This window comes from Drosophila grimshawi, unplaced genomic scaffold, assembly GCF_018153295.1.
Source record: "Drosophila grimshawi isolate 15287-2541.00 unplaced genomic scaffold, ASM1815329v1 contig_311, whole genome shotgun sequence".
Classification (NCBI taxonomy): Eukaryota; Metazoa; Arthropoda; class Insecta; order Diptera; family Drosophilidae; genus Drosophila; species Drosophila grimshawi.
Window position 1 is genome coordinate 26128971 of NW_025063098.1, and position 18913 is coordinate 26147883.

General features: G+C 39.1%; 7 protein-coding genes across 10 annotated transcripts; 5 read left to right on the forward strand and 2 right to left on the reverse strand.

The window, feature by feature from the left end:
- Window positions 1-5: 5 nt before the first annotated feature.
- LOC6568636 (protein dispatched) lies at window positions 6-6892 on the reverse strand. Its single transcript, XM_001994398.3, has 7 exons — window positions 6352-6892; window positions 5111-6124; window positions 4946-5037; window positions 3232-3771; window positions 2529-3167; window positions 1497-2471; window positions 6-1314 (listed from the first exon to the last, which is right to left on the reverse strand). The coding sequence occupies exons 1-7, from the start codon at window positions 6505-6507 to the stop codon at window positions 1113-1115; spliced, it is 3618 nt and encodes a 1205-aa protein (XP_001994434.1). The 5' UTR covers window positions 6508-6892; the 3' UTR covers window positions 6-1112.
- LOC6568519 lies at window positions 4145-5047 on the forward strand. The gene has a single exon (XM_001994399.3). It carries the CDS (start codon window positions 4174-4176, stop codon window positions 4918-4920), a length of 747 nt encoding a protein of 248 aa, XP_001994435.1. The 5' UTR covers window positions 4145-4173; the 3' UTR covers window positions 4921-5047.
- A 543-nt stretch (window positions 6893-7435) lies between the features above and the next one.
- Window positions 7436-8380, forward strand: LOC6568635 (vacuolar-sorting protein SNF8). Its single transcript, XM_001994397.3, has 3 exons — window positions 7436-7959; window positions 8025-8171; window positions 8230-8380. The coding sequence occupies exons 1-3, from the start codon at window positions 7490-7492 to the stop codon at window positions 8372-8374; spliced, it is 762 nt and encodes a 253-aa protein (XP_001994433.1). The 5' UTR covers window positions 7436-7489; the 3' UTR covers window positions 8375-8380.
- On the reverse strand, window positions 8375-10340 carry LOC6568634 (kinectin). Its single transcript, XM_001994396.2, has 5 exons — window positions 10219-10340; window positions 9781-10144; window positions 9195-9665; window positions 8747-8937; window positions 8375-8684 (listed from the first exon to the last, which is right to left on the reverse strand). Exons 1-5 carry the CDS (start codon window positions 10251-10253, stop codon window positions 8477-8479), a joined length of 1269 nt encoding a protein of 422 aa, XP_001994432.1. The 5' UTR covers window positions 10254-10340; the 3' UTR covers window positions 8375-8476.
- A 52-nt stretch (window positions 10341-10392) lies between these two features.
- Window positions 10393-11400, forward strand: LOC6568633 (protein chibby homolog 1). The gene is made up of 4 exons (XM_001994395.3): window positions 10393-10452; window positions 10522-10849; window positions 10912-10979; window positions 11042-11400. Coding segments are annotated over exons 1-3 (354 nt in total). The 5' UTR covers window positions 10393-10428; the 3' UTR covers window positions 10914-10979; window positions 11042-11400.
- Window positions 11401-13058: 1658 nt separating this feature from the next.
- LOC6568632 lies at window positions 13059-17251 on the forward strand. Of its 4 annotated transcripts, XM_001994394.2 has the most exons (6): window positions 13059-13144; window positions 14705-15053; window positions 15227-15433; window positions 16043-16158; window positions 16225-16438; window positions 16494-17251. In XM_001994394.2, exons 3-6 carry the CDS (start codon window positions 15298-15300, stop codon window positions 17129-17131), a joined length of 1104 nt encoding a protein of 367 aa, XP_001994430.2. In that variant the 5' UTR covers window positions 13059-13144; window positions 14705-15053; window positions 15227-15297; the 3' UTR covers window positions 17132-17251. The 4 variants fall into 4 exon arrangements, with proteins under 4 accessions (XP_001994430.2, XP_043070886.1, XP_032596412.1 ...); XM_043214951.1 differs by lacking the exon at window positions 14705-15053; XM_032740521.2 differs by lacking the exon at window positions 13059-13144 and having other exon boundaries at window positions 16498-16680.
- Window positions 17252-17949: 698 nt separating this feature from the next.
- On the forward strand, window positions 17950-18423 carry LOC6568631. Its single transcript, XM_001994393.1, has one exon. It carries the CDS (start codon window positions 17950-17952, stop codon window positions 18421-18423), a length of 474 nt encoding a protein of 157 aa, XP_001994429.1.
- The last annotated feature ends 490 nt before the right edge of the window (window positions 18424-18913 follow it).

Below are 18913 nucleotides of genomic sequence, written 5' to 3' on the forward strand. Positions count from 1 at the left end.
GAATATTTTGTTTAATTGTTTTACAAGTAACATTTATTAAATCACTTCAACACATTTTTGTAAGTTCAATGAAGGAAGTACAAGGTATTCAGTTGTAGTTAAGTACAATACGTCATTAATTTTTGTTCTAAGTTTTTTGTTTTTAGCTCTCATTGTCTGTATAAACATAGAATTTGTATTAATTCAATTTGTCACCTTCTGTATCACAGTTACATGGTTATTACAAACGTGAGTGTGTTGCGTGTGTTTGTTTGTGTTTTGAACATTTATAACTAACTAGGATAGACAACACATTAAGTACATCAATGTACATTAAATATAGTAGACGTTTTTTGGGCGTGTGTGTTTGTGTGTGTGGGTGTGTTATCATATATGATAACTGCATATACATTAATACATATATTCTATAATGGCCGGCTTCAACATTGACGGCTGGCGTTAACAGCTAATAAAAATTCAGAGTATAAATAGTTATTTGTTTGTGATTACAGGTAAGTTACGTAAATATACATAAACAGTGTCATGTTTTTTTTTTTTTGTTGTTGTTTCTGAACTAAAAACTAATAATACCGACATCATACAGTCGTACAGTTATGGACGTACCCAGTACTCTTCCGCTAATTGCTTCAGTTTCCAAAAATAAAACAAAAATATCGAGCTCATTTCTTGGCTCAAACGTTAACAACAACTAAGTAAAAAAGCGCATTGCAACTGTTTGAAGTCTTTTTGAAATAGCACACTAAAGAGTAGTTCAAAAACTCAACCAGTTGGCACAAATATTTCCATACCCTAAAGAGAATTACATCTTCTGTAATCTTGCACTCTTTTACAATGTGTAAAATGTAGCAAATATTTTGTGCACACTTGTTGGCTCTTTGAGCTATGCTTAATACTAACAAAGTAGTTGCACATACGACTATCTATACGGTATATCAATATAGAACTGTGTAATAACACACAATTGAATACATATGGGGCATCAAGCATCAGTTGCCTTGAAGCTCTTTGTATAAAAAAATGCAAATTCTTGAGCCCTCTCGACGAGGCAAGCAAGTAGATCTCTATTATTCCAGTTTTTTTTTGGCGAATCGTTCCGTTTTGATAATTTGGCACTAGTGCGGCGACTGAAATGAGTGCTCAAAGTCATTGGGCAGCGTTGGCAGCGCATGTCCACTTTCTGTGCCGGAAATGGTTTTTATCTGGTTGCTCGAATTCAGGGATTCCAGTTCATGTGTTTCCGAATTGGCCATCTCGACAATGGCGGAGCTGGTGGGCGTTAGCAGCTGTTCAGTGGCAATTATTTGACTCGGTTTGCTGTAAGATATTGAAATTATGAGTTCGAATTGAATAATAAATATAAATATATGATAAATATAGTTGAGCTTCTTTCAAAATTATTGCATACATGAGATGTAGTACTCCTTCTCCATAATCACAAGCTTGTTTCATACATAAATTCAACTTTATTCATAGGCATATAGTATAAGTAAGCTTACCGTTCGTAGAATTTATTTGCCTTTGCCGTGCGTCGCTTGCGCCATGCCGGCCAACTGAGTTGCATGAAACCGTACTGCGGCCCGGCGACTTTGAGAAGGCTCATCAGAAAGAATGTGGCATACAGCCAGCTAGTGACCATGACCACGACGAGAAAGACACCAATCTGTATGTAGGGCAATATATTTGATGCCATCATAATGCCACCAGCAAAGCCAGTTGTTGCTGCTGCCATAACCGTCGGTCCAATGATGCGAGACAAGACAAACTGGGTGGCTGCAATGCGCTCCTTCGACGGCGACAGACGATAATGACTGCCATAGTTCAAACTGAAATCCATCGCCAAGCCAATGGCCGTCGATACCGCAATGCTCTCCAGAATATTCAGTTGCCAGCCGAGTAGAATGAGTACAGCAACGGTATTGAAAATAGTCAACGAGACGGTAATGACGGCATAAACCGAAATGATCAAGTTGAGGGTGAAGCACAGGAGCACCACAAGCGACGCAGCCATGGCTAAAACAATGGCAAGGAGTGTGTCATGCGACAGCGAGTCCTGCACATTGTAGAAATTCAAATCGCTGATAAACCAACCGTCACGCAACTCCTCGGGTGCCGTGCTCAACTGCTGTTGAAACCAGCTCTCAACGCTCTCATAAAACGCCTTCATGTTCGCATAGAGTGTACTATAGCTAACATTCGAATCGAACTCAATAATCAACGCCTTGACGAGCAGTTGAGTAGCTGTTGACTCCGAGCTTAAGCTCTCGTTACTGCCGCCATCCACATACTCATCGAGGCGACTGGTTGCCGCCGCGAATTTGGGACCAGCTTTGCCCGGCTGATAAAACCTTGTCTCACACAAATTGGAGATGCATTGTGGCAAACACTGCTCAAATATGTGAGGCTCGTAAGGGAACTGAGCCTCGCAGCAGGGCGTACGATCTGCGCTCGTTGTGTCCATGTCATCAATGCATCTGCAAAACAGTAAAATCAGTTAACAAGTATTAATAAGTATAAAAAACAGTACTTACCTTCGTTCCATGTATCCTATAAAGTTCTCAATGAAACAATTTGGCAACAGAAAGCCGAATGAGGGCTGATAAAATGGCTGCTGTCGCATATTTTGGCAAAAGTTGCGCAACCAGACTTGTGCCGACCTGCTTGATATATTAAAATTATTGTCATAGTGCAGGTTGCCGTACGAGTGCGGATTCGTGTAGTCGCCATCATCCAATGCTTGCACGCCCCAAACGAAACGCATGCTCATATTAGAATTCTCAATTCCCTGCAGCGGCTTCTCGAACCAAAACTGATGCCGTAGCTTCGTGTACACCTCAAAGGGATGATGCGAGACGAAGAGTTGGAAATGTGGTTTCTCTGGCAGCTGCAGGCCCGGATACCAGAACACAATAATTGCACTGGATATACCCAGAATGGCAAAGATTATTAGCCACAAGTAGGCATAGTTCATAATACATTGCGTTATGCGCTCCTCGAAAAGTTCGCAAAATCGATTAATTGACTTCTGGCAGGCGTTGATCAATTTCTGTGCCACATGCTGCTGACAGGACATGCGGCTGGCAAACAGACGCTCCATAATTGAAACCGACGCCGGCAGCCAGGTGACCATGAGCAAATAGTTTGTGACCACAACGGTGCCAGCAAAAATGCTTCAAAAAATCACAAACATTTAGTTAGACTCGAAATAATTTTCATGTGATGAATAAAACTTACCCAAAGCACTTGATGGCCGTTATTGAGCTGCTGTAGGAGGCATAAAATGCACCCGCTGTGGTCACCGAGGTAACAAACATCGATGCCGCCGCATGCCGCATGGTTAGTGCCATTAGATTCTCCAATGTTTCCGTATGCTCATTGTGCTCTAACGGAGTCGGAAGCGTTGATTGTGTATTCAATGTGCTGCTCTTGCTGAAACGCTCGGCCAGCACACACTGCCAGATCTTGAGGAAGAGGAATACATCATCGGCACCAATGCCAATTATTACAACGACGGCAAGTAGATTCATATATGGGAAAAAGCTAAACTCAAAGACCAGTGTGTAGATAAAGTATGCCAATCCCAAGGAGAAACAAATGGCACAGCAGGACATCAAGGTGATAAACACGGATCCGGTGTATAGCCAAACACAAGCCATCACAAACAGCCCGCCGAGGGAGACGAGCCAAACGTCCGTGAGTAGCAGTTCGCTGAAAAGCTCATTTTCCAGACCCAAATCCATGGCTACGACTTCGACCAGTTCATTGCTCAGCTTGCTGGAAATCAAGTCAACAAATACAATTTAACGTTAGTAAATATTTTTCAGTAGTAACAAAAGTTATGCGCATATAGAAACTAGAAGTTAACTAAGACAAAAATCACAATCGAATACAGAGAGTAAACCTTGACCATTGGGATTAAAATCGGTAACATATGATCAGAGAATTGAACATTTTCAAAGTAAATTTGCTTAATTTATTTTAGATGTCTAGACTAAAATACTCTTTTTGATTGATTTCAAATTTCGTTTGTTAAATTTTCATAATTCACTTTCGTCATCGTTTTGAGATTTTGTCAACATTCATATTCCTCATTTGTCAGAAATAACGCAGAGCACAAAAATTATAAATTTAAATTAAATATTAACAGATTAAAAGTAGATAAGAACTATTCTTGAAATGACTGAAGTCGCCGAGCAGGAATCGAAGACGCCTAGCGAACGCTTGGCACTCACTGATGTGGGCGAGCTGTTGCCGGCATGCTTAAAAAAGAAAACTGTGACTAAAAAGGACTTTGTGGATCATATGGGTGGTGGTCGTACATTTAAGCCAAAGAAGATATTTAAATATCAAACCGATGGGGCACTGATCTCTGGCCATTATGCGAATAATTTGAAGGTGAACTCAGTGGAGGAGAAGACGCGCACCTGGCCGTATGCCATGGATTGGCGGGAGGAATATAAGCAGTTCCTGCTGCGCACCAAGTGGTGCAACGAGAATATCTATAAACTCTTCTTTGAGAGTCCTCCGGTGCGCTACGATCAAATTGAAGATTTTTTGAGAGATTTGCGTAAGACTGTCTACGGATCCGATTACTCACCAAATGAATATGTTTCGCTTAACAGTCAGAAAACGATTAAAACCGATATCGATGATCCCAATTGTACATCACAGGATATTCAGACCACCTATGGCAATTATTACAATCGTTTGCAGGAACTCAATAAATTTGGTGCTAATTTATATCGTGGCCCGGCACCCAAAGATTTATCCATGGACAAATTTGCTGAAAATATGCGCAAAATCTTCCGCAAATATGAGCTGTCCACCTACTTTGAGGAGATCTGTGTGCCAGCTTTAATGACCGCTAAGGATGGTAAAATGCCCACAGGACCCATTGATCGCTATACTCTGCGCAGATATTAGATTCATACAATGCGTTCCAACTTACACGTGTTCCCATTCATGAAAAAGCGGTAGGATGCGATTGGAGCGTGCCACAGGCACAAATATCATTGCATATTTCAAATAAACGTTCGAGTCCTGCAACAAATAAGTATTTTTAGTAGAACAAACAATATTTTTTAGATGAATAATGAGTAGAGTCTTAACGCACATTTGCCTTCATAAAACCATAGTCACTGAGATAGTTGAGCACATTGAAGACCAAATTATTGCGCGTGCATTCCTCTGGCGCATAGCAGGGATTAAGTTCATTGCAATTGATGTCCAGCTTGAGAAAGTGGTAATACTCGTAGCAGCTGAGCAGCAAGGATTGCAGCATGGACACATCATCTGCGGACAGATCGAAGCAGGAACTCTTATTGGCCAGAAGGGTGGCATAGTTGGGCAGCGACCATGGACGACAGCAATTGGAGGTTAACATCTCTGGTTCACAGTATGCTTGATAGTTGGGCACAGAGCCAATCTGCTCCTGCAGCTGGCACATGGCCAACATGCCGTTCAAATCGAACAACGAGTCGGTGGCATTCGGTCCAATGCGTTGGACCACAAAATGTGAATATGTCTTATGCGGCGAGGAATCACAGAAAAAGCCCTCGATGGGCTGACGCAATTTGGAATCCGTCCAGCCGCTCTTGGGCAACGCGGCCTGTTTGAGCATGCGCCAGGTACTCTTCTTGGTCTGGACTCGCTCACGATGCTGGTCCTCATCCACAAAGGTGGTATTGTGTCCATATTCGATATGTTCGCTGCGGTGCGTTGGCTCCAGCAGCGAGGAGGGACTGCTGTCGTTGGTCACCTCATAGTCTCGAAAGACGCCGCTGTCGCCCAACCATTTATCACTTAGCGGACTCTTTGTCGCCCGCAGTCGCCTGTTGATCATCATCATCTGGTAGGCGATGTCGTCGTGTTCGTTCTTCTTGTGATCCTTGCGATTGCGCTTATTATTACCGTTTTTGTTGTTTTTGTGCTTCCGTCGCTGGTATTTGTGCCTTCGATGATTGGGACGCGGCTGATGTCGCGGCAATCCGCGCATTTTCTCAAATTGCAGCTTTTGCAGCAGATCCGCCGGATTGGAGAATAAGGCACCATTACCATCGATTTCCTGGTCCAGATTATGCCAGGCAGTCAGACGTTTGCCAATTTCATTGCCGCGTGTCTCAAAACCCTGCAATATGTATGTGTGCAGGTGTGAGCATGCGTACAAATATTTACTTTTTGAGGGTACAGTAGTCGCTCGCTTATTGGAACAGTGTATATCTATATTTTTGCTATAGGTTGTGCATAGTATGTCCGAATCGACTGTATTACACCTCTCGAAATTGTTCACAAATTACAGATATATTTGCAGTTATAATTAGCGAGTGACTACTGTATTTTTGGTGTAATACAAACCAAGGTGGGGTCACTGAAATCGGGCAGCTCGGTCAAGATAAGCGCCACAATGATGCAGGCGACACAGTACACAGCAATGGAGACGACCACCAGATAGGGTCGACGTGCCAGGACATGATAATACCAGTTCATCTTCTCCGAATCGAAGCACAACATACCGAGGCAACTTACACACGGGAATTCTCTTCTAATATGTTTGTTTTTGTTTTGTTTTTTTAGCCGCTTATAGTGTATTCATGTTCGGTGCGCGGCAACTGCAGTCGCACAGCATGTGGATTTTTCATGTGTAACCTTGAGTTTGGGCGAATGTCCTCCTGGGGGGCAGTGCTATTGTTGTTGTTTATGTTATAGATACTCCGTCTGTCTGTCTGTCCGCCTGCCTGCGTCTGGACGTTGGCCTTTGTCAAAAATGTGTGGTGTTGTGGTTTTTGCTATCGCTCTTGCTGTATTATTTGTGCTTATTACAAATGCAAATGGTCTGACGGCATTTTTTTTGCTGTTTTCAATACACGCGAAATAATTCTCGGGCTGAGAAATTAAACGAAAATTAATAAAAGAATGCGAATGCAAAAAATGCGCAAAAGCACAAGCAAAATGCACTAGAGATGTGTATAACATTGATTCTTGACTGCTAGGACGACACTTATCGATTGAATTTACTTTCAATTGTATCGGAGTGGCGGTTTATTTACATGAATTCGAATTTTTGAAAATGTTAATTCGTTAAGCCGTTGCGAACAAAGTGAAGCAAAATCAGCACTAACTCATAACTCGCTCAAATGCTCACCATCTGGTTCGCTCTCTCTTTCTCTCTATTTTTCTAATATGATTAACATGGAGTTGCCACCTAGTTATGCTATTGCCTATCAACTATCGAAAGTTTCAATGTTCTCAAAAGCATTTTCTGATTTAAAAGTAATAAATATATAAACGGTAAGATAAAATTAAGAAAAAATTATTTAAAACATTACTTGGCAGTTTTTCAGCAACAAAATCAACAATTTGTCAAATGAACCTGAACCGCGAAAAAAAACGATATCACTAATTCGATAGACAGTCAATTTATTATGTTTCATTTCACAGCTGATCCAAGATTTGTGTTTGTAAAATAATAAGTATAAGATTGATTTCGTTAAAAATGCGCCGCCGTGTTGGCCTGGGTGCCATACAGCAACAAAAGTTGGCTGCTGAAAAATACAAGGATAAGGGCGCTGACATTCAGGAATCCCAGTTGGAGCAAATGACCAAGCAAATGGATGTCTTCCGGATCAAGCTAGAGGAGTTTGCAATGAAACACAAGGATGACATACGCAAAAATTCGCAATTTCGTAAACAATTTCAGGAAATGTGCGCTGCAATTGGCGTTGATCCTTTGGCTACGGGCAAAGGTTTCTGGAGTGTGCTCGGCATGGGTGATTTCTACTACGAATTAAGTGTACAGGTTGTGGACGTCTGCCTGGCGGCGAATCACAAAACTGGCGGCCTAATGGAACTGGATGAACTGCGTCGTCGCTTGATTGCCGCACGTGGCCAGAGTCCCATGCATCAGGAGATCACAAAGGAGGACATACTAATGGCGACGAAAAAATTGAACATCTTTGGCAACGGGTAAGGCAAATCCTCACTACACTTTATTCGCTGCAGTCTGCTACAAGCCCGCACCTTATTAATAGTTTCGTGGTACATAAATTGGGAAAGGGCAAGTACATTGTGCAATCCATTCCTGGCGAGCTGAGCATGGAGGAAACCAATATTTTAAGTGCAGCATCGAATACAGAATCCGGCTGCGTTACTCAAAATCAACTCATGAACGATTTGGGGTAAGCTTAAAGTTGATTTAAAACTTCATATTTAATGAGTTTCTTTTAATTCTTTTAGCTGGACAGAATATCGAACTAAGTGCGCATTGGAGAAAGTATTGGGCGAGGGCCTCTGTTGGATCGATAGACAAACAGATGAGGAACCAAGTTATTGGTTTCCCAGTTTATTTCCCGGTCGCAATGCGCAGCTTGTTGCTGCATAGTTGTTTTTATTGTACATGTATTTATTATAGACACCCAAAACTTTAACAGATATGTACACATATATATCTAGCAACTTTAAAATATATATATATATATATACGTTATATACACTTATCTGTGCCGTCGCCTTCAACGCCGGCTGATCTCAGCATCTCATTTTCGGCCTGCAGCTCGCACTTCTCCTTGTTAACATTCTCATAGGCACACTCGAATTTCGTAGTCAGATCATCTAAAACGTCTTTGTAGTGTGCTTTCAAATCTTTGTATTTATGCAGATAGTTCTCCATTTGCGTCTCGTAATCCTTTTTGCTGGAAATCGGTTAAATTGTATACTAAAGTTATGTACTGTAATTTGCATTATTTGTCATTACATTTTCAAACTATTTGCTTCATCATTGTAGGCACACTGCTCCAGCTCCATAAGACGCTTCTTGCAGTCTTCCACATGCATCTCGAGTTTCTCATTCTGCTTAAGCGTCTCTTTGTATTTTGATTTAAGACAATTGTAGCGACTTTCGAGTGTTTGCGTTGTTGTCTTGTGATCGACAGCTTCAGTTTTGAGCTGTGCAAAAGATATTTAGATATAAATTTATTTATAAGCAGATATAAAACAGCTTCTTCTGACTGAATGATTAGTAAACATGAAGAGGAGAATCCGATCTCCATGGAAAAACGTACAATAGCTGTTTGATTTTCAAAAGCATTTTTCAAGATCTTTCAAAATGCATGGGCGCAGAAAATATGACGAGAAGCAATTACATAGTTATGGTCTTGGATATTTATGTTTCACTTTAGTGTATAAATACCTGTTCACCTCACCTTGTCACGCAGCGACGCTATAGTTTTATCCTTTTCGGTCAGTTTGTCCCTGAGTTGAGCCACTTCATTGTCTACACGTTTAACAGCTTCCTCCATGATGCTGCCAATGTTGACCGCCAGTGTTTTGGTCTCCTCTTTGTATGCTGCCGCACGTTTTTCAGCACCCTCCTTCTCGAGCACGGCTGCCTCGCTGATACCCAGCGACTCCTGAACCTTACGCATCGCCTCCATTTCACGCTTAATGCTCTCTTTTAGTTGCTGCTGTAGATACGTAATCTTGGACTCGCTATCTTCGTGAGCGGCTGCATAACGTGCCTTCAGCTTGGCCTGTAATTGTTCAATCTGATCGGCATAGCGCTTCTTATTCTCGTGGAGAGACCTGATAAGATCCGATTGCGAGCGCATCGCTTCCTGCTGTTTGGTCAACTTGGCCTCCAGCATTTTCACTATTTTGTTATGCTTTTCAGTCATCTAAAATATATAAGGTAAATATTATATTAAAAGCAAAGAGTACTCGAGGACTTCTATGCATGACAAACTTATTATACTTTATTCAAATTTCTTCCATCTCTACTCTTTGACTCACCTGCTCGTGACTATCTAGAGGCATTTGTGACCGATATGTCTGCAGTTCCGTCTCCATGTTCTTGATAGTCCTTTGTGCGCATCCCTGCATCGCTTGGAAACTACGTCGTTCCTTTTGCAATACATCTATTTGGGAAATTGCATTCGCTAGAGCATCGCTGGTCAGGAGCAGACGCTGTTTTAAATCCTCATTGCTCATGGTCTGTTTGTATTTGCCCAGTTCGCCGGTTAGATGTTGATTCTCATTTATGACTTCGGTGATTTGCGACCGGAGCTGCGACTGCTCCACGCGACACTTCCTCAGATCCTCGCTAGTCTCCTGCACCAAACGCTCCACACAGCTAGCCACGTCCCCAGCACCAGAGCTGAAGATCAAAAGTGAGAAAAGTTAAAAATGTATATGACTTTTATTCCGTATGTTGTGATTTTTGGTTTAGACCTGGTTAACGCATAGCTTTTGGCCTCCTCAGTCATTCTAAAGGGTTTTTTTTACAACAAAATAAAAATAAAATAAAGAAAATCAAACTACAAACTGCGTTTTTTTGTACATCAAGTAAATTTATATTTGACAGCTTAAAAAAATATAAGACAGATTTTTGACAGTGCCTTCCGGCAGGCTTAGATATACATATAGGTATATTTTACTGTTATGACCACAACCCTCGTTGTCCTGGTAACGTTTTGTATGTACCATTTTTGTTTGGTCAAGTGTTGTGCTCAATTTATTTAGTTCCTATTCAAGATGCCTTTGTTCAACAAGAAATTCGAATCGAAACCGATTCCAGCTCGTATTAACCGCTGTAACATTGGTTTTCCCGTTATCAATGAGGATATTGAGGATTTTCGTAGTATATCCTTGAGCTTGGGCAACAAGGAGCTGCGATTTGCGGATGGTATATGGATGCATTCGGCGAGAAAGGGGGATGTTGATGATATGCTGCGTTTGAATAAGAAATTTCGTGCCTTGGAGGAGGAGAATAATATGTGCAATCTAAAGATTGAAGTCATGTTGGATTTGTTAGCGGAGCAAGCAACAGAACAAGCAACGGAACAGCAGGCAAAGGAGAAGTGTAAGTATCAAAGTTGGACAAATAATATAAACACAGCTACACATTATGATTATTCCTTTTAGAGCTAAACTACAGGTGCATTTAAGGATTGTACTGAAGTCTAGACAGGGGTGGTTTTTTCTTCTAACAAGTAAGTGTAAAGTTCTAAAAAAAAAAGCAATCTGAATATCATATTGTGTTTATTCTTTGTAGAGTGGAATATTTACGAGTGCATGTATGTACTGGTTAGGGATGATCGAAATTGGAAAGAGAACCCAACATGACTTATATAAAAATAGTTTTCTGTTCTTAAAAACCTATCATGTTAAACCTGCTTTCTCTTGTTTGAATAGCACAAGTAAAGGGTTAATGGAATTATCATTCAGTTCAGTTCTATAAGATACAATTCTATGGAATAAAACACAATTGAACTCTATTTAAGGTAGTAACACTAACATCGTTCAGAATTATCCAGGATCCCCTTTAATGCATTCCACCTTTAACTACAAATTTATAACACTCTTTGTATTGTCTGTATTTTTATCTATGGTATAAAGTATAACGCTCTAACTTGCAATAAATGTAAATTTTTTTATAAAGCAAAAGTAAAATTTGAATTGTTAATATTTTTATGAAGTCCTTTTCTTGAAATGCGTATATATGAAACGGAAACCGTTCAACAGACTATACATAAAATGTTTAAGCATTGATTGGATTATATGTATAGGAAATTGGATTGTTCATAATTCCCCATCCACAAATATTATTTATTTAATCATGCAACCAAAAGTCTATCTATCTACATAAGGCTCTAATCATTTCACATGCTCATTGAAACTTATCAATTGGGTAAAGTATTGTGCAGAGGCTCTAACGGTACTGTTGCTATATATATATATATATATTTGTCTAGCCTATTGGGAATTAATTTGGATTTGTTGGACTAGTGTGCGATGAATGGAATGGTGAGAGAATTGGACTCAACTGCCTGGTCAAATTGTTCGCATTGTTGTTGTCGCCATTGGCAGCAATCTATAGACGCCATCGGGTTTTGCCGTCAAGCTGCCGCTTGGCTCCCTGCTATTTATTATTATATGGCAGTATATTGATAAGGCAACAGAGGGCCACAATTTCAGAAACCTGATAACTAACGGACTAAAAAAAATATGAGAGCCCGAAGAGGCAGCCAAAATAAACAAATGACGAGGGTGTCGATCATAACAAGAACGGTCGTCTATACAAATACAAAAAAAAACTAAGGGTGTTGCTCTAGTCGAGAATACTTGACTAGTATATACCGTAAGTACATCTGTACGCAAGGTATATGGCGGAATATCGCTGTACTTATTGCCCCATTCTTCTGAAATGTGAATATCATTTCAAATGTGTTCATCTACCAAATTGCAAATCATTCTTTAAAACAAATTGAGGGATTTGGGAAGATATATTTATGGTATTCCAGACTCTGCATATTATCTACTCACCAAATTTGACAACTCCAGCGTCAGTGGTCTTTGAGTTCCTTGAGGTTAGCCCGTCAGGTATAAGGACATAAATAAGCATAGAGTAAATACTACTATATCTTCTGTCATCTGTTACATAAACAATTCGACAATTTTTACAGAGTATACGAAATTTACAAGACTCTCTTAATCTAACTCAATCAACTCTCTTTCTCTCTCTCTCTCTCATACTCGAAAAGTTTAGGCGATAAAGCTTAGTATTCGACGTAGCCCAATCGTTGAGTGTGTGCCCCGTTACTATGTACAGCTATGTGTGTGTACTTAGCTGCGGACGATATCGGTTCACTATATCGACTACTGTATATTTACGCATTTATATTGATATGCGATAAGCGAAACTGCTTATAAAACAACACATTTATTTAGTTGTTGTTTTCCCCAACGAGGCGAGGTGAGATGAGGAGAGGTGGGCCGGGACGAGACAACGCGAGCACCTCGCTTCCGAGAGGGGTAGTAACACTTGTTCGATTCGTGTATTACAGTAGTTTGTTGATAGCCAGCCGATCGTACGGACGCATACAAACAATCCGATTCCACAGATCGATGTGCCGAGTAATATTTACCTAGTGAAAAACAACAGCAATAACAATTGCTAGTTGAACACAACAAAACCAACAAAAAAATAATAATAAAAAAAAAATAAAAAAAAAATAAACTAAAGCAAAAAAAAGGAGAAGAAAACAGAAAACTAATCTAAGAATACAATAAAATGTTTGCACACATTGGTTTTGGATGCGCCTCTTGAATGTATGGCAATATTGGAGTCCCAATTGGGTTCGTGATGTGGCATTAGGTAACAGAAGTCGCCTATATCAGCAAAAACGAATTTACAGACAGTATTTACGCTCAGCGAAATAAAAGTACAAGCGGTATACACTTTTAACGGTTTTTTTGACTTAGATAAAAAAAAATGAAATAAGTTCTATGAATATGAAGTCTGTATATATTGCTATAATAATTTTCAAAAGTCCTATATATATTATGCTTAATATTTAGTGGGTTTCCTTGGGCTTGTCAAAATATATTTTTTTTGTATCTTGTCTAAATTCTTAATAAATCTTGAAATATATTTCCTATGTGTGGCCATGGATCGAATTGTTTTTTTAATAAAAGCAATACATTTGTTTTGTATTCGCATGTGTTTTCCCAAAAACCTTAGAGCGTGGTTTATATTCACAATTATGAAAAACAAATAAAATGTAGTCAGCTCACAAGCACACAAAGCACACAACAGTTTTAAAATAAGAACAATCTCAACTCAAACCGAAGCAGTTTAAAATGTAGAAATTTAAACATAACCAAAATAAAACTTTGGACAAAAGTGGCAATATTATTTTTCCCAGTGTACCGGTTTGGCGCATTCATCAAAAATAAACTCTGGCCATATCAGCAAGTTTCAATTTCAGTTCGACGTTCTTCGATGTCAAGTGATTAACAAAAAAAAAAACTAACTAATAAGTAACCAGCCAACGCCAAACAGTCGATCGTCAAAGTCGGACGTTGTCGTTTCTGGGCGCCTGTAAAACCGCGTTGTTTTCAAACTTTTGCTTTGGCCATAAACAAATTGTCTATCTATCAATAGCAATAGATATTTCGTAGTATGAAACGAGCGCTGCCTAATAAATGATACCATATAAATCAATTGAGTGAATGCCAATCAAATAGGGGCAAACTGTGATAAATCTAACCAAGAAATGGATCATGCCAGCCAAAGGGAGAACAGCACCTAAATAAACAGATCCCGATCAGTCCGATGGATAGATATCTAGATAGATAGCTAGATAGATGGATAGGTTAGTCGATGCGTTTAGACAAATCGCTTTTATGAGCATTTCGTGCATCGGATCGATCCATATACAAATTGGTGTTAAAGCGTGTGCTGGAAATAGCGTGAAATGAATTTTGCATTGCTTGGAAAATGTTTATGAAAAGTTGCTAAACTGCGAACCAATTAAAAGTGAATCTACTAAATCCAAATTATTCAAAATTCATATACGTATTGGTAATGGGTTGAAATAATGCTTTACTTGAAAAATGTTTCACAAAAATGTGTTGAGGGTAAATCAATAAAAAGTTTATTTGTTTTTAATTCTCAATGTAAAATGTGATTAAAATGAACAAATTACGCAATAAGTAATATTTTGTAGAAGTTTTTATTTATACATTAAACAAAACGGATAACGATTTTTTACTTACTGAAAGTCTTACACTAAAATTTGTTGGGCTTGCTTTGGTTTATAAACATATGTTATATTTTCTAGCAGAGAATATTTAAAGAATTCTTTTGACGTAGTGAATTATTTTGTTTCAAGAATTTTATATTATAGAATAGCAAAACGATTTTTATTTCCAGTGTCTTCTATCAACCTACATTTTTAGTGGGTAGCGATTTGATAAATGGGCATTATCGCATTTATGATTTATTGTTTTATAAATGGGGTCCCCGTCGTCATTTAATAATAATGAAAACCAAAATGCCATAATTTATATGTGAACCAAGGATTTGTATGTACACACATACACACATATTTATGTACACACATATTTGTTTGTGTGTGTGTGCTCTCATCTATTTGTATGTGGATCACCCGCCTTTAAATGGCCAAGTAAATAAACAAATGAAAATTGTACACTCAGCGGCCGCCAGCGCACAATAAAATGTGTGAAAAATGTGTGCTAAGGAGGCAGTGAAAAATGCAACGGTAAAATAAATAAATAAATAAAACCTGAATCGAGCACTAAATGTTTACTATATAAAAACTAAAACAAAAACAAATCGATCAGTGTGTGAATAATATTTGTATGTAAATAATACTGAAAATATAAAAAAAAAACAAACCAAAGCAATTGTAATTTTCTAATAATATGCATTTAGCAAACAAGGCCTCTATATGAAAAACCAACTAAAAAGTGCAAAACAATGTCAAGAATGTTGTCTTAAATCAAATGCGTCTGTGGATGTTGTTGTTGTTGACAATTGAAATTATGAATCAGCTGCAACTGCAACGTTTAGCGACCATCTGGTTCTCACTTGGCATCTGTGGATTGGCCACAACGCTTGGCTACTTTATTGATTATACAGGTGGGTGTGAAAAATAACAAGTTTAATGTATGCTTTTTTATAATGAATGAAATATAGTAAATAAATTTTGTTTGAATGCTCTAGTTGAGACAACTCGACCAGCAGATACCCTGCTGATAGTAGTGCAAAAGTCATTTTAGTTAACCAAACCTGCGTTTATCAAAAATATTTCAAGGTGCATTACATATTAATTGCAAAGCTATATTTTCCATCGGAAATCGACTTATATCGATAGTCGAGAAACGTGAGCAGTTATCGATAAAATGTAGCCAATTTGATCTTCGAGTGCTTATTGGGAATTCATATCTTTAGTTGTACTCTGTGAGATCGGCTTATTCTTACTTCAGCTTAACTTCATTTTAAATTATTTATATACCCCACTCTTCTTCAAAACTAGTCTCACCAAATGCTGATTCAATGGAAGGTGTACCCTGAGCAATTTTTTCAACTTTGAGCAAGTGGCTTTTATTTGTTTTCATGTTCTTTTTTTGGCAACACTTTTTGATAAGATAATTTGAATTTTTTTTAACACAAAGCAAAAACAATTTGATGTTTAGATTTTAAAATGATGTTTGGCATGATTGCATTGAATCTTTTGTTTCCACGCAGAGAATACGGAACTGATACAACAAAAAGCCGGTTACGATGTGAGATTGCAATGCAACCTAACGGGTCTGGTGGATGAACGCAAACTGGCGGATATTAAGATACACTGGTACTTCAAGGTGAGCATGCGGAGAGCGTACTCCAAATCATAATCGATTATATGACATTTTCTTTCTATTTTTTAGCAATGCAGCGACAACAATTGTTATCAGCTGGAATCTGGCGATGATTGGACAGCTCTGCCCTGCGAATCCACACTATGCCGTGCAGAACTGTGGCTGAGAAATGTAACTGAGCGCTACTCGGGACTCTACAAGTGCAGCATTAATCCCCATGTGTGGGATGCCTCGCAGGCAGTGGACGTGCAACTGGTGCGCACTTATCAACTGGATGTGAAGAGTGAGTGATAAACCGATAATTGGGATAATTTACTAATTGCTGCCACCCATTGTAGATAGCTCTCTGGCCGCACCCGAGTTTCTTGATGCCTATCCCAGCAACAAGACCGCCAATCAGGACACTCGTGTTGTGTTCCAGTGTCGCGTGCACAGCGAGGAGCATCTGACAATAAAATGGTTTCGCCGGGGATTTATGCCCGCTGTCGAAGTGCTTCAGCCTACAAGCGGTGCCTCCTCCAATTTCAGTGCTCATATTGTGCGCTATAATGGCAGAACCTATGAGCTTCTCGCGACATCGCCCGAGAAGCTCATCAGTCCACAGATCTATCTCAGCAAGCTGATTCTGAATAGTGTCCGACTAAGGGATGCAGGTTATTATGCCTGTGTGGCAATTAGCTATCGTGGCCATAAGATACGTGAGGCGTATCTGGAAGTACTGACACCCGATGACGACCTGGAGTACTGGGAGGAATATAACAGCAGTGATGAGCTAGTCACCGACGACGCCAGCGATCCGAACGAATTCCTGCTGCTCTTCCTCATGCCCCTGGGGCTGGCCCTGCTGCCACTCAGTGTTTGGGGTGGATACTTGATATACAAACGTTGCAGCAAGCACACCGAGTGCGAGCGAATAGAGCAGCAGTATTCCGATGAAGAACTGGATACGGAACGATATGTCCTCGGCGGCAGTTGACAATTTTCGGGCCTAAAAAATACGCTTACAAAGAGTGGGACTAAAGACTGTACTTAAATTTAAGGCTTATAATAATATATCTATGATACAATAGAGTGCAAAATATAAGAGCTATTTTAATATGTGTAACTGAGTTGATAAATTTATACCCTTGTAGGGGCTATTATAATTTTGACGTAAGGTTTGTAACTTATTTGTAAATTGGTATGTATCCGAACCAAACTCATAGCTTTTACGCGATAAATTATCAGCATTAGTCAACTAAATAAACATTTATACAGAAATTAAGTTTTCTCCAATTTGACTGCAGTCTACAAAAGTATGCTATTTTATTTTATTTTTTTTGCTTGCTTGTTTAATGTGCATAGGGTAATTGTTGAATATTGTTTCATTAAATGAAGGAGCTTTCGCTTAAAGCGATAAGATTTTTCCATTTCAGTGTTTATTTGGTGTTTAGAGTTTTCAAGATGAAGTGTAAGTTTCAGTTCTCAGTAGATTGCTGCTTCGTTCAAAATTTCAAAATTTGTTTGAATTTCAAAATTATTTCTCACCCTTCAGTTCTCATACAAAAACCAACAAGCAGACAAGCAAGTTAAGAAATTTAATGAGTGGATTAACTAAAAGCTCTGATGTTCTTTGAATTGTATATGCGGTTCTACTTGTTGGGGCATCACGGAGTGCGTATCTATTTTGTCCGACTGACATTGAGCGTTGTCAACCAGGTCGAGCCGATTGAAGGCCGAGCTATTCGGGACGAATTTTAGAGCTGAGCGAGACAAAGTTCAGTGGGCAAGCAATATTGTAAACTACAGCCCATAATGTCGAGTCATGGTTATCGCACTACCACCACCGTGGAGTATTACGAGTACGAGATGCCGCAAACTGGGGAATATATCTATCAAATGATGCCATATCCCTTCTCAAACAGCTGCGAGACATGTCCTGTAAACTATCTGAGTTATGTTCAAGACCATTTATCAATGGTTGGCGATAATAACTATCATAGCGGACTCGTCTTTGAAATGGTGCCATGTCGCCAAAGACAAACCACAAATGGATACAGTGAGCAGGACGTGGAGCAGCCACATTCCAGTTACCATCCACCGACTATTTCTAATCCCCGGCATGAGGATGAGTATGAAACTGGAAATGGAGACGCTTCTGCAACAGAAACATGTATTAAACCAAACAAAAGTGGCAAGAAAAAAAACATCTATCGTGCTAAGGAGGGATATTTGGTCGAGGAGCCAACCAGTGAATCCGAGGAGGACCACGCAGATGGAACAACATAGACTGTCCTTTAAATCCCATACTCTCTTTAGACTGCAGGATTGCTTAAGCTTTCAACTCTATACTGCTCTAAATGAGAGGCGTTGTGCATGTATCAGAAACAGACCAAAGTCCTGTTCCTCTACACACACATACATATATTATATGCATGTATATTTATACATATATTCATCATATATACAACCACATACACACGCTTATATATTTTTATATATTACACCCAATTTGTGTTTTTTTGTTGCTTTAAGTGAACCTGCTACAAAAATAAAGATAAATATATTCCATATGTTTAACAAGTTTTTTGTCTTAAAATGACGCGTGATTATAAAAAAAAACAAGAAATAACACTAATTTTAGGCGAGCTTAATATTAAATTCCCTTGCTGATGGAAAACATTTCTATTTTTTCCAATGGCAGCTGTTTAATTTACAAAATAGAAGTAACATCTGATGGGGTATACAAATAAAATGAATTTGCTATAAGCTGAACATG